The sequence below is a fragment of the Prionailurus viverrinus genome, chromosome B1, assembly GCF_022837055.1.
Source record: "Prionailurus viverrinus isolate Anna chromosome B1, UM_Priviv_1.0, whole genome shotgun sequence".
Lineage (NCBI taxonomy): Eukaryota > Metazoa > Chordata > Mammalia > Carnivora > Felidae > Prionailurus > Prionailurus viverrinus.
Window position 1 is genome coordinate 139,540,982 of NC_062564.1, and position 14,318 is coordinate 139,555,299.

The 14,318-nt window shown below is 39.3% G+C and overlaps 1 protein-coding gene across 4 annotated transcripts in view; it reads left to right on the forward strand.

Annotated features, from left to right (window-relative positions):
- RASGEF1B (RasGEF domain family member 1B) overlaps positions 1–14,100 on the forward strand; it is a 37,959-nt gene extending 23,859 nt beyond the window's left edge. For all 4 annotated transcript variants that reach the window (XM_047856297.1, XM_047856298.1, XM_047856295.1 and 1 more), the window contains exons 9-14: positions 757–836; positions 1,942–2,037; positions 7,078–7,173; positions 7,765–7,888; positions 9,342–9,414; positions 12,729–14,100. In XM_047856297.1, the coding sequence (XP_047712253.1) occupies positions 757–836; positions 1,942–2,037; positions 7,078–7,173; positions 7,765–7,888; positions 9,342–9,414; positions 12,729–12,753 (494 nt within the window). In that variant the 3' untranslated portion in view covers positions 12,754–14,100. The remainder of the gene's footprint in view (positions 1–756; positions 837–1,941; positions 2,038–7,077; positions 7,174–7,764; positions 7,889–9,341; positions 9,415–12,728) is intronic.
- The last annotated feature ends 218 nt before the right edge of the window (positions 14,101–14,318 follow it).

Sequence of the window (14,318 nt, forward strand, 5' to 3'; positions counted from 1 at the left end):
ACCAAATTTAATTCAATTCCTTTGATCCTGATAAATCCCCCCTCTAACCCCTCTCACCAATTCTGTTTCCATTTTCTTTTTGTTATAATTTTCCTTGTCTTCTCCCTAAAAAATACTTGCCCAATTTCAGCTTTTTGTCTGGTTTACTTCATGATGATGCTGAACAGATAGATAGATCATAGAAATCAGATACCTGTAAGTCCACAGACTATGCAATAGAAGATTACTTAATTTTCCCCCTTATCCCATTAAGAAAATGTCAAGACAAGCCATGTCATGGGAGAAAGTATTTGTAATACACATAGCTGAAAAAGAACTTGTATCCAGACTCTATAAAGGACCCTAAGAATCAATAAGAAGAAGACAAATAACCCAATGAAAGAGGGGGCAGATACTTGGACCCTTCACAAAAGAAGATATACTAATATTCAATAAGTAAATGAAACGGTGCTCTGCATCATCAGCCATCGGAGAAATACAAATTCAAATCGCAGCGTAATACCATTTCACACACTGGAATGACTGAAATTAAAAGGGCTGGTTGAACCAAATATTGAGAATGTGGAACAAGTGGAATTTTCATTTATTGTAGGTGAGAGTGTGGAATGGTATCACTACTGTGGAAAACTGGCAGATTTTTAAATAAAGTTAACTTACACTTAGTAATGAGCACCTTTTTAGAGGATAACTTCAAATGACTTATTTCTCCATTTCAACTTTTTCTCCCTCCCCTTTTCCCCCATTTTAAATGGAAAGCTGGCATGAACATGAGCCCAGTCTCTCGACTGAAAAAAACATGGGCCAAAGTGAAGACTGCGAAGTTTGATGTTCTCGAGGTATGTGAAGCTGATGCCTTGCTGTGAAGTAACATTTTATACCCGGAAAGTGGAACTCTTCGGTGTGAGCTTGTCTCTTGATCAGGGAAGCTTGTCTCTTGATCAGAGAAGAAAGCCCATCTCTCCTTATAGACACAGGAAATGGAAGGGTGTTAGAATTGGCAGAGGGGAGAATAAATCAGGTTGCAGGCCACCCCTTTCCTAGACAGAGGTGTTCATTTTAGGGTGAACTCACTGAGGAAATGGTGACCTGTCAGTTACATCCCATCGTATGCCAGGATGGACTCTGGATCCTGAACCACTGGCAGTTCTATTTCAATGTGGGCCTACTACCTTCATTTATTTACAGTGTCCCAGGGGAGAAGTTCCCATCGCTAAAGAAATACTCATTCACCATCCTTTCAGCAAATTTAGCTAACCTGTGGAAAAGCTCTTCTGATATAATTCTGAACATAGTAAGAATTGTACATGAAGGCATTTGTGTTTGGGTCATATTAATGTCATTATTGCCTTGGTGTGTTGGTGCTTTGAATCAGCTGTCTTTGGAGATAATGTGTCCTTTCCTAAGTTTTCCTCCAAATTAGGAAGTATCATTGGATATGTTGCATTATGCTTTTATTCATATTGTGTAATAAATTTCTTTTCCTTCTTATAAGATAGTACACTTCAGTTGCTTATGAATGATTTGCTAACAAATGCAAAGGATAGTTCACTACAGAGTGTTGGATCATTATGCATGGCTAACCATCAACTGACCCATTAACCTTTAGATGAAACCAGGAATTGGTTTCCTATGCTGGGGTTTCATTCTTTGTTATCAGTTTTAAGTGTAATCTCAACGGTGAACCTGGAAAGAATTTGTTCTAGGTTTGACGTGATCGAAGCTGACATACGCTTGTTTAAATAAGGCAAACCTCAAGAAAGGAAACATTTGTGTTCTGATATGTTTCATGCCTGTGTGTGTGTACGAGAGGGGTAAATCCTATTCTTAATGAGTTCCCTCACCTAGTGTGATTTTTTTTTTTTATGTAGAGTTAATAGGATCTTGCAAACTTTCTGCAGATGAGAAGTAAATGGTTAATACTCTTCTCTTTTTTGTGGACAGCATCAGATGGACCCTTCAAGCAATTTCTACAATTACCGAACAGCTCTTCGTGGGGCAGCACAAAGGTCTTTAACTGCTCACAGCAGCAGAGAGAAGGTGTGTGCTTAAAGGGGTTTTATTCATGGTAGAGTTCCCATGTTGTTGCACTGAAATGCATAGAGAAGGAAAGTGCTAAAGAAAGGTACCATGTTATTATCCATTATAAATGGATATTATTGTGTTGTTAGTGCATTACTTAAATGATCATTTTGTAATATGTCTTAGTTGTTTTTCAAGCAATAAATTAAGTACTATGTTAAGATGACTAATAACATTAGAATAATTTGACTTCATGGAAAATAGACATTTTAGCTCTGCACAAGATAGCTAACTTAATGTAACCTTTTTTCTTAAAAGAATTAGCTTACCTCCCATGGTTAAGTCATTTATTTTCAGAAAGTAGATTACTTGCTGTAGCATTAGGCCTGCTGTTACTAATTGGATATGCGGGCAGCAGAAAAAGAATGAGGGTGATGTCTGAGAAATTAATGGTCCTTACTCTATCTACCCTCACCTTAGACAATTTAATGCTACATACCCTTGATTCTGAGGGTCCTGTCTTGCCCATGTCAGTGTTCTGTTTCCTTACATGGAAAGGGAAAGTCATTTCAACATTTAGGGATCATGTTATCTGCAAAGTTAACCCGTGGTGATGGTAAATGGGCTGATGAAGTTGTTTGATGAGAGTTATTTTTTGCTTAGATTCTATCATCTTTTAAGTTAAACTGTGTCTTCAACAAATTTTTTAAAATGAGGGTAAAAAACACTTCAGGGCCTCTCAGTCACTTCCACAAAAAAACTTCAGCTTCAACGATCTAAAATAAAGCAAACACAAAAAGAAACTCCACCTTCTGAAAATGTTAAATTGGTTCTCAACAAAATCCAAAATATCAGTTCGGATAACATTTGAGAGATACTGTGAACAGGTTAATTTTTTTTTTTTTTTTTTAAAGAAAGAAACAAGGTCAGAGAGGGGATGAAGCACAGAGAACTCTATTTAGCCCGACAGAGTGTACCAGCTTTTACGCTTTACTTGCTCAAATCCCAGCATACCTGTGACAAGATTGAAAAAAAAAAAAAATGAATGAGAAGTTTCTTAAGGTTGACCTTCAGAAAGTCAACATGTGGGGGGCTGTCTGCATCTTCTCATTCACCCTCCCAGTTGGATGCAAGTTTCTTTCTGTGGAACCCTCCAGGGGAGCCAGGAGACTATAGAATCCTGTCTCTAAGCAGGGAGCTCTAGTCCTGGCCAAAGACATTCTGAAGTCCAGCCCCCAAAAAGATTATACTTGTGGGACTCTAATAGCCTTTTCCAGAACATAGTCCAAGGTATTTACCCTTTACGTCATTTAATAAATTCTGTCTGCTTCAGTTTTATTGTTTTTTAAAACTCAGTTATACGTGAGCATATGAGTTATACTCTCTCGTTCACAAAACAAATGAAATCACCACTGTTAAAAAAAATTCCATTGCTTTTTCACAATTGGTCTCAAAGGCTATGAATGAAGACATCTCTGGGTAAAACACATCTTTTATTCAAGAGAATTGAAGTGAGGGTAAATTCTCTTTATTCCTAAGTAATTTAAAAATCTTCGTAGCAACGTGATTAGAGTAATAGTATCTTTAATATTCTTTCAGATTTTAAGTTTATGTGGCCAAAGTGGCACATCTCTAGGTACCATATGAAGGTACAAATCCACTCTGTCTTCCACACAGAGGCTCTTAAATGATCTCTAAATAGCTGTTTTTCCTGTGGGTACTCATGCCTCCAGGTTTTTAACCATTCCTCATATGATTACATGGTTTTAAATCCTTTTACCATTTCATTTATGTTTGTGGAAACTTGTTCCTGTCCAACAGCATTCATTTCTAGGTGTGAAACTGATAATGAGGTATATTTACCAAGTCTCTGAATTAAGAATATTTTTAAAGGGGGGCACCTTTCAGTTGGTAGAGCATGACTCTTGATCTTGGGGTCATGGATTCGAGCCCCACATTGGGGGCAGAGATTACTTAAAATATATAAAAATATATTTATATATTTCTATTAATATTTTCTTATTTATATTTATAAATATGTTACATATTATATTATATAAATATATTTATAAATAATTTTTATGTTTAATTAATATTTATTAACATATTTATATATTAAAAATATATATTAAAAAGTGAAAAAAAGAATATTTTGAAAGGAAATTAGAAAACATTATTACTTGAGAAGTTCTCCCATTAAAGACATCATTGGCAAGACCTCCCAGTAACTGAAGACTTTTGCTCTCTCCTCTTGGTAACCCATACATCCACCTTAGTGCCTGGAAACCCAGAATCCTTAAAACTTTCCTGATTTTTATCATGTTAGATTTGTTGTAGGGGCTACAGGTATGAAGAGAACTCTCAATGAGTAAACTAGGATTTGAAGAAGCCTGTGAGACTTCTTTCTGGCATGTGGGCATAAGGAACAGAACAGTAAAGGGAAATTACTTAGATTTCTATATTCTTGGAAGAGTGATTCAAACCATTAATAGTGGATCAATCCAACAATTCCACTTCTGGGTCTTTATCCAAAGAAAATGAAAAGATACATGCACCCCTAGATTTATTGCAGCATGATTTAAAATAGCTAAGATATGGAAACAGCCTTGAGTAGCCACAGATGGATGAATGGATAAAGAAATTGTGGTGCATATACACAACAGAATGTTATTCAGCCATATAAAAAGAACGAACTCTTGTCATTTGTGACAACACAGATGAACCTCCTCAAGGACATTATGCTAAGTTAAATAAGTCAGACAAAGACAAATACCAGATGATCTCTCTTACATGTGAAATCTCTGTTTCTCTCTCTCTCCCTGCTCTCTCTATGTATTTATATGATCGTCTTGTAGGCACCACGAATGTAAAAATTAAAGGATAGCCTCTGTGCCTCGGCCAGAGGCACGTGACAGGAAGTTAGGAAAAGTTTAAATATCAGTGTGAGAATGGTCAACATCACGTGGATCTCACTGCCCAGCACTGAGAATAGAGTGCAGAGATAAAATTCTTGCTTAAAAGCTGTTACACTATGCAAACATTGCACCTTGATCGTAACTTAGTTTTCATTTCCCTATGATGGTATATCCTTATTGTCTTCTAAGTGCATCAATAATAGTTTTCCCTGTTTATGGGCCTTATTGTTTTTTTGGCAGTGCTTAACCGAGGTCAGACCTAAATTATTGAATTTAATCCTCACTACAACTCAATAAGGTTGATTTCATTTTAGGTTCCATTTTAATGTGAGGAAACTAGGTTTTTTTATACCAGGGCTTGGTGAACTTTTCCCATTAAGGGCCAGATCATAAATATTTTAGGCTTTGTAGCTCATACAGCCTCCATTGCAACTAGTCAACTCTGATGTGGAGGCATAAAAGCAGACATGGACAATATGTAGATGAGTAAGTGAGTATGGCTATTTTCCAGTAAAGCTGTCTGGCCACTGTAAGTTGAATTCCCTATAATTTTCATGCTCAAGAAATATTATTTTGATATTTTCCCAGCCATTTAAGAATGTAAACCGTGTGGCTCCTAGGCCATACCAGAACAGGTCCTGGAGCTATGCTGGGCTATGGGCCTCCATTTGTAGACTCCTGGGTTGTGCCGCCAGTAAATTGGGGGACCACATTTTAAGCTGATTCCAGTGGAATCTAGAACCCAGACTTCCCAATTAGAGGAGGTCTTTCAAAGAAATGAAGTTCAGGTGTGCTTTTATGCTTGTTACTATAGGTGTTTCGTTCTAAAATAATAGAGAATTAGCCAGTAATATTTGAAGGAGGGGATCGTTACTAATTTGGCTTTAGAGACTTCCACAGACGATAGTAAATGCTTGAAAGCATATTCAAAGACACTATCAAAACTGAAGATTCACTTTGGCTATTTCAGTGACCAATGAAGCAAAAATAGCCAAAGCTTGCTTTTTAAAAATGACTTTATGAGGAAATCCGGATTTATTTCTAGAGGTGAAAACTGATACTTCATATTTGTGTGTTTGAGCCCAAAGGTATGTTTTCCAGACCTCCCGTTCATTTAGGATAGATGCACTCCATGAGTCATAAGCTTAGGGAAACTTCAAAAATCTGCTCTCCAGTAAACAGCTGAGGCGCGCAACTTGTGTTTGGAACATTATTTGCATTGTAGCAAATTTAGAGTCTTCAAAGACTTGTTGGCATTTGAGTAAAAGTGGAAGTTACTATGTCAGAGCTTTGTTCTTTGTTCGTTATGGACTTAACAGGATTTCTTAGAGATGCTTTCTTAGAGATTATTATTTTAGGGTAATTAATTAAATACCACCTCATCAAATCAAAGACACGAGGTAAAGAAACCTTACTGGAGGAGGTTTATTGTTTTTCAAACAGACATTCTAATTTACACATTTATATTCCTCCTTCACTTGTACACATCTCCCAACATATTGTGCAAGGTACTGCTTAGGTGATTTCCCATGAGGACAGGTGCGTACTTGTTCTGTTCCATTAAGGCCAGGTTTACTCAAGAGGAAGTATGTAGCAACTATTACCTAAAATCCTGACCTCTCCCATGATCTTGAGCAATGAATGTTCATCTAACAAGACATTCCTCTAGAATGTAGAAGTCTCAATGATCTAACAGCACAGATTGTAGCAGGGAGTTGGGTCACGCATCTTGAAATCTTGGGACCTGCAGCGACAGGTATTCCATTAATATTTTGCTCTAACTAAAGGGGTTGCTAAATGAAAAGCAAGAGTCCTTTTAGATCTCCCCTCCTTTGATGGCTAGACCTTTTAGATTTATTATACACTGTTGCAATGGGAAAAACTGCAGAAACTACCTGAAGCCATCTACTTCCTAATGCCTATTGTCTCTGCTGCGTTTTGGTTAGTAATAACATTTGCATCTTAAGCAAAATTATGTAAGGGAGGAAACTAATGTCATGGGAGGTAAACAAAACACTATCTTAATTCATGGTAGCCTTTTATGTAATCCAGAACTAATGTTGTTCATTAATTTCTTGTACTGTTTGATGAGAAGCTAAATATTTATTTACCCAAACAAATGAAAATCTTTTGTTTTCTCTAGATTGTGATACCTTTCTTCAGTCTTTTAATCAAAGATATTTATTTCCTCAATGAGGGCTGTGCCAACCGCCTTCCAAACGGCCATGTCAATTTTGAGGTAAGAATAGGCTACAAGAATCTGTGCACAGAGAGGGTCCAGGACCCCCTACGTTACATCTCAGGCCAGGCAGCCTAAGCTTATTCTGAAGTTCTAGAAGAAAGTTTTCTCTTTATTGTTTTGTAAAAAAATAACAATACTGGGGCACCTGGGTGGCTCAGTTGGTTGAGCATCCGACTTCAGCTCAGGTCGTGATCTCACGGTTCATGGGTTCGAGCCCTGCGTCTGGCTGTGTGATGACAGCTCAGAGCCTAGAGCCTGCTTCGGATTCTGTGTCTCCCTCTCTCTCTGCCCCTCCCCTCCTCATGCTCTGTCTCTCAAAAATAAATAAACATTAAAAAATTTTTTTAAATGAAAGAAAGAAAATAACAATACTGAGTAGAAGAAAGTAGCTGCAACATGATTATTAATTAATATCTAGAGGTACATGAGTACATTTATACTTATTCCTCGCAAATACCTATAGCGAGTTTTTATCAAATTAAGAAAATCATGTAATTCAGTTGATTAGAAGCCAGAAGGAAACATTAAATGGAATGCTCAGGATTTTTGATGGCTGCCTTTAAATGCACTTCTTTTATTGTTTCCTAGAAATTTTGGGAACTGGCCAAACAAGTGAGTGAATTCATGATATGGAAACAAGTGGAGTGTCCATTTGAGAGGGACCGGAAGATCTTGCAGTATCTGCTCACAGTACCAGTCTTCAGTGAAGATGGTGAGTAGGCCTTTCGCCTGGAACTGCCAGCAGCATCCACAACCCTGCAATTGGGAGATTCCTGTATACATGCTTGGTGCCTGGTTCCTCCTATCGTAGGAGGCCTATCTTCTGACCTACTCCACTTGAGAGTTTTCTGTTGAACAGGAAACCATATGATTTATCCCTAAAATAGTTGAATCGGGCACTCATTCTTCACCCATAAATAGTTTCTGTGTTTAAGCATTCTCTATAATACTAGATCTGCAAAGCTTTGGGCACAAATGGAAAGTCATTGAAGGATTTTTTTCCCCTTGTTTGGACATGCTTCATTGGAGAAAAAAGGTGGTTTGTTTGTGGTATGTTGATATTAAAAGTAATTTGAAAAAAGCAAAAATAAAAAAATAGTGGCTACCTGCTGCTTTTTGAAAAAGTCGTGGAAAATCTTGACCCGTTAAAACATTAAGGAATTTGGGGGGCTCCTGGGTGGTTCAGTCTGTTGAGTACCTGACTTCAGCTCAGTCATGATCTCGCAGTTTGTGAGTTCAAGCCCCACATCGGGTCTGTGCTGACAGCTCAGAGCCTGGAGCCTGTTTCAGGTTCTGTGTTTCCCAACTCTGCTCCTCCCCCACTCACGCTCTGTCTCTCTCTCTCATAAACAAATAAACATAATTGTTTTTTTTTAATTAAGGAATTTGAGGAAGAAAGAGTGATTGTCTATACTGAAAAAAAAAATTGATTGGAAGAGAGTTAAAATTTGTAAAAGACTTAGGGATTTGTTGTACTGATCTTTTATATCCTAATATTCTAGAAATCAATAGTATTTTTCCCAGTAGATTGATGGTGTTTTTGATAATGACTGAAGTGCATTTTGCACTAATATTACACATTCCAGAGGGGGCTTGATTGTTATTAATCTCTACAAATAGGATTAATAACACACTTTAAAATCATTGCATGAGTTTCCTTTTGATTTACAAATAAAAAAAAACATCTGACCATCTCAGACCCAAAATGCACTTAATTAACTGACGGTTTATGAGGCAAAACAGCTTACAAATGCAAGCCGCACGATGCTATCCTATGCTCACGTTTATGTTCTTTAGCCAGATTTTCTAGGTCAAATTCTGGCTTTTTAGCTTCTAAAGGTTTTTTAAAAATCAAGGCTATCAGGAAAGGATCTCCCTCCCCTCCCCGTCGTCATAAAGAACATAAACGTGAGCGTAGGATAGCATCGTGTGGCTTGCATTTGTAAGCTGTTTTGCCTTGGGTTTTGGGTCTGAGATGGTCAGTCAGGAGCAAAGTGACATTCGGTGTTCGTAATGAAACTGTGATGCTTCTCAGTTGTCATTGGATATTTTGAAGAGTTTTGCTGTAGGGGTGGGCTCCGGTTAAACAGGAGATGGATGGGGGCGGGGGCAATACCAAGAGAAGGCGTCAGTGTTAATGCATTCTTACCTGTGGTTGATTGTAGCACTCTACTTGGCTTCCTATGAGAGTGAAGGACCTGAAAATCACATAGAGAAGGACAGATGGAAGTCCCTAAGGTGAGTCTCCGTGCTTCTCGTTGCTGGTCTATGGGCCATGTTGGACGTACCTGGGGAGAGCCACGTGCTTTTCTGTAGGAAGTCCCTCCGTGTGTGTTCTGAGTCCCTTCTGCTCCTTAACTCTTGTCAGCTGGATTTTTGTGGCTTAGAGTCCTCATCATTCAGTTTTATCGCCTTTCACTTTTTTATACTGTCAGATACACAGTGACTCTCCTCTCCTTTCTTTCTCCCGTTATTTTATGGAAGAACTGAAATTACCCCATGGTACGGTCGAAAGAACACTGACTCTCCTCCTCATCTAAAAAAATAACAAGTTCAGACTATATTTCCGAATAGTTTTAAAACTAAAATTTTATTTGACCTCAGATAAAGGAGATCCAAGTACCAGTTGGCTCAGTAAATCTAAGCGTGTCACTCTTCTTAGTGACTGGATCTTGGTCCCCACTTTGGTTTGAGAGAGAGGAAGCTGGGACTTGAAAGACAATCCAGAACCTATTCAAATTAAAAAAATCGTGTTAATCTGTTGGCATTTTCAAACAAATGTATTTTCTAAAAGAAAACAAGGATAGCTAAATGTATATTTTAACTATTTTAGATATTTTAATAGGTAAAATAGGCCAAGATATAGTAATCATGTAATCAGAATTGCTCTACTTGTATTTCTACTAAGAACCTCTGGGAACACGTGCCTTTTTGTACCAGGGTGGACAAGCACGGTCCTGTTCTTCCCAGAGTCATTTGGGAGTCTTCGTTTTGCTCGGTATTGGGCTAGGTTTTGCGAACCAGGGTGTCTGAGATATATTTGGTTTTGTGTGATTTCATTTGTTTCAAAGGAAAAGTTAGGTTTTCTTTGTACCTCTCAACGCGGAGGGATGAGGTACAGAGGCATTGAAAATATCAGCCTTACAACACGTCATGGTGATGGGTAAAGGACTGGACACGTTTTGGTTTTTGTTTTTTATCCCAGACACAGACGTAAAGAAGGTGTGGCAAACGCCTGCAATCAGGGGATATAACAGGGCTTGCTGGGTTGGTGCTCAGTTCTATTTTTAATGACATTGTGGGCCTGGCACATTTCTGGGCACTGGCACATTTCTATTAAAACTTTGTGTTACTCTGTGCTGGTATTGAAGGGTATTTACTGCACTCTTCAGCATTATTCATGTGTAACACATGAGGCTCATAGTCCACATCTTGCTGGAAAAAGGATTTGGGAATTACTCCTTGTCCTCCTAATTGTTAGATGAACTTTGCTTTCCATGCTTCTCCTCTTCATAATTTTCTTTCTTTCTTTAAAAATTTTTTTTAACGTTTTATTTATTTTTAAGACAGAGAGAGACAGAGCATGAACGGGGGAGGGGCAGAGAGAGAGGGAGACACAGAATGGGAAGCAGGCTCCAGGCTCTGAGCCATCAGCCCAGAGCCCGACGCAGGGCTCAAACTCACGGACCATGAGATCGTGACCTGAGCTGAAGTCGGCCGCTTAACCGACTGAGCCACCCAGGCGCCCCATTCTTTCTTTCTTTCTTTCTTTCTTTCTTTCTTTCTTTCTTTCTTTCTTTCTTTCTTTCTTTAAAGCATGAGGTTGATATGGCCCTTGAGCATAGCTTAGCTCTGGTTACTTTTCCTAGAGACTTTTAAAAAAACTAGTAAGCAGATAAATTGGTTATACAAAAATGATGCCTGGTATCCGTGTGACCCATGAAATCCAGACACATGAAAATAGTCCAAACCTACCACATCCTTCTTTTCCAGTTGTTATTCTTTTCTGATTGTTACTCTTTTATGCCCTATTCCTCCTGATTGGTGGTTAGTTTGGAGGGGTTTGTAAGTCAAAGTAAAGATCGAATTGTACAATCTCTTCTCCTGTTTGTATGTATTATACAGACAGTATACAATACCAGTTAACATTTGATTGGTTGAAATGTGACCAAAGAAGTTAGTGGAGAATTTAGAAATGCGAAGTGAAAAAGAGGGGCCCTGGACTGGCTTAAATTCAGACGCAAATCCGTGAATCCGAGCTGAGCTGTACTCAACTCAAGTGTTCAGTAATAATACTTCTGAGAAGCATTCATTGAGGGACTGGCCCCGACACAAATAGTGTGACTGGTATACAGGGAAATATGTATATAAACACAGTGAAGATGTATTTTTGGTATAAAAGACTAGTTTCACATGAAAAAATTTTTTTTTAATTTAAGTTTATTTATTTTTGAGATGGGGGACGGGGAAGGGCAGAGAGAAAGGAGAGAGAATCCCAACCAGGCTCAACGCTGTCAGATGTGGTGCTCGAACTCACAAACTGTGAGATCATGACCTGAGCCGAAATCAGGAGTTGGACGCTCAGCCAACTGAGCCACCCAGGCGCCCCAACATGAAAATTGTTTTTAAGGAGCCCTGAAGACCAAACTGCCCTTTGCGTCCGGGTGTAAGCCATGCACTCTGCCCTTTCCATATCCTGTGTAATGTCCAGGCCCCCCCCACCCAGGGCCTCCCCCTCCCTGACTCGTATCTCCCCAGAAAGAGTCTAAGGCAGCTTTCTCCTGTTACAGACGAAGGCGTTTTTTTGTAGTGCACTGCTGCTTGTCTCCCCTACAGTGTAAGCCCCCTGAAGGCAAGCACAGTCTTCCTTGTGCTCCTGCAGTGTTGGGTTACTGCAGGAGGCCAAGGCATAGCAATCACCAAGAGGATAAAGAAGGGGAAATAGGCTATGAGCGTTTGCAAACCCCCGCGTGTCAAGTGGGTGCGAAGACTAATTGTTCTAGAGTGATAGTACCTACCTGAAAACTTGTATGTATATTAGCTTTGAAGGCAATAAGATAATTTCACATAGACGCTTTTCCTGCTCACCCTAGAGCCGTTCATCCAGACACACTCAGCAGTGGCAATGACAAATGTACCTCCGAGGGGAGACACCTTTCTTGTTAAGTACTCTCAATGGACATGTAATGTGAAGACGCTTCTATTTACTGAGTAAACCCATCTGTGATAAGACCAGTGCGGACACGAAAGCTTTTTATAATCAATGACTTCTGTTTGTCTTTTTGTTTTTGTTTTAATATAAAGCCACTCAAAGATTTACCTAAAAACAAAGCTTTTGCCGTCTCCGTTAATATTTATTTGAAGTGACTAGCAAGTCACTAACACAAAAACAGATGGACTTCAATGCTTCCTATTTTTTTCTTTCTCTTTTTAATTACATGTAATCAAACTTAAAGCCTAGGAAAGGTGAAACTAGTATCAGACAGGGCCCTTGAATCCTTACCGAAATAATCTGCCACTTTTGTTCTCATCCTGTCTTCTTTACAACGCAGGTCCAGCCTCTTAGGCAGAGTTTAACCAACGGGGGATGCTGACTGTCACTGCTGCTGCTGCTGTCGCTCGGATCGCTGAAGGGCTGGCCTTTGTTTTCTGGCATCTAGTTCTACAAAAAAACATGCTAAGTCCCCGCGAGCAAACTCACTCAAGAGCAGATGGGGGACTTGTTTCCCACAGCTGACAGATTGACTCGGATTTTGTGAGAGACTGAAATGTTCGCTGAAGACACTTGAGAAAGAATCCTCTACAGATCCCAGCTCTGCACATGATTCATCTTCTGGAATTTCCATGTGAATCACAGCTCTGCACCTGGATGGAGCTTTCTTTTGTGTGTGTGTGTTTTTTATTTGGTTGAACATTTGCTGCTAATGGGACTTGCCCAGCTGAGTGCTGGCTCTGAGGAAGCCCATGTTTCTTTGTTAACTTAAATGAAAAAGGGAGAGGAGGGAGGGGAGAAAACCTTCCATGTAGATCCCCGCTCCAGCCCCGTGGTATCGCCAGGAGGGGTAAGACTGGTTGAATGCTGACTCTGGACTTTGTTTCCCCTTAGTGTGTGCTGTGTTTTGAATTCCTCTCCTCCCTCTTCCTGCAAGATTTTGAGTTGGCTGCTGGTTAGCGAACTCCTTTTTACCCATATAAGTTATTTAATATAATGAAGCTCAACACTGTGGTAGGAAAATAGCCACTAGGAAAAAAAAAAAAAAAGCAGAGTTTGTCACTGGACTGCTTAATGTTCTAGAAGGACTTTTTGTTTTCTCTGCCCTTCTGAGCTGTTTACAACTGACCACTGTGTTCTACAGATGTATTTTGCCGTAGTTTTTTGTTACTTAGTTTTCCATCATGCCAATTTTGTTTTCCTCTTGTAAATTTAAATTATCTGACTTTAAGGGTCTTGGAAAAACCCACAGCCAAATTACAATTTAATTTCTTGAACAGACTGATTTTTCATTATGTTTTTGGAGCCTGTCGGTGACTAAACGTGAACAAAGAATAAATTGGAAAGTGACCGGCCCCCTCCCCTCCACTGCAGCAGTGAACGCAAACAAATGGAAAACATCTTGCCGTTAACTCAAAGGTCGATCTAGTTGTGAAATAGTTCGCCTTGTTAAACATCTCAGTAAGGGTGTAGTTGCTCTGCAAACAGCCATTCTATTTATTTACTCTAGGAGAAACTGTAGAGTAGTAAACCGCGCTGATGAACAAAACAAAAACATCGTGTTCAAAACAGAGATGTATTTGAGAACCTCATGACATGGTTTCAAAACACAGAGCATGTATATGTATGCTGCACGCCGTCTCTGCAGACCTGAAATGTCTCCAAGCTGTCCCTTTACAACCATCAATATATTTTACACTCTGCGGCCAGGACTTGTGGCGTCTCTCCTTTCTTTTATGGATGCGACTGTGGGGGTGGGGTGGGGGTGGGGCTGCTGTCAAAGGAGTTCAACTCAAGTGACTGGCTAGGAGTGCTTCTGTCCTTGAGGAGGTGGCCTTTAGTAGAAGTATTTACGTGGGCATTTGCTTTCTGGAACTGGGTCAAAGTAAGCATTTAATGAACTGCACCTGCCAGGCACTTTCCAAGTGTT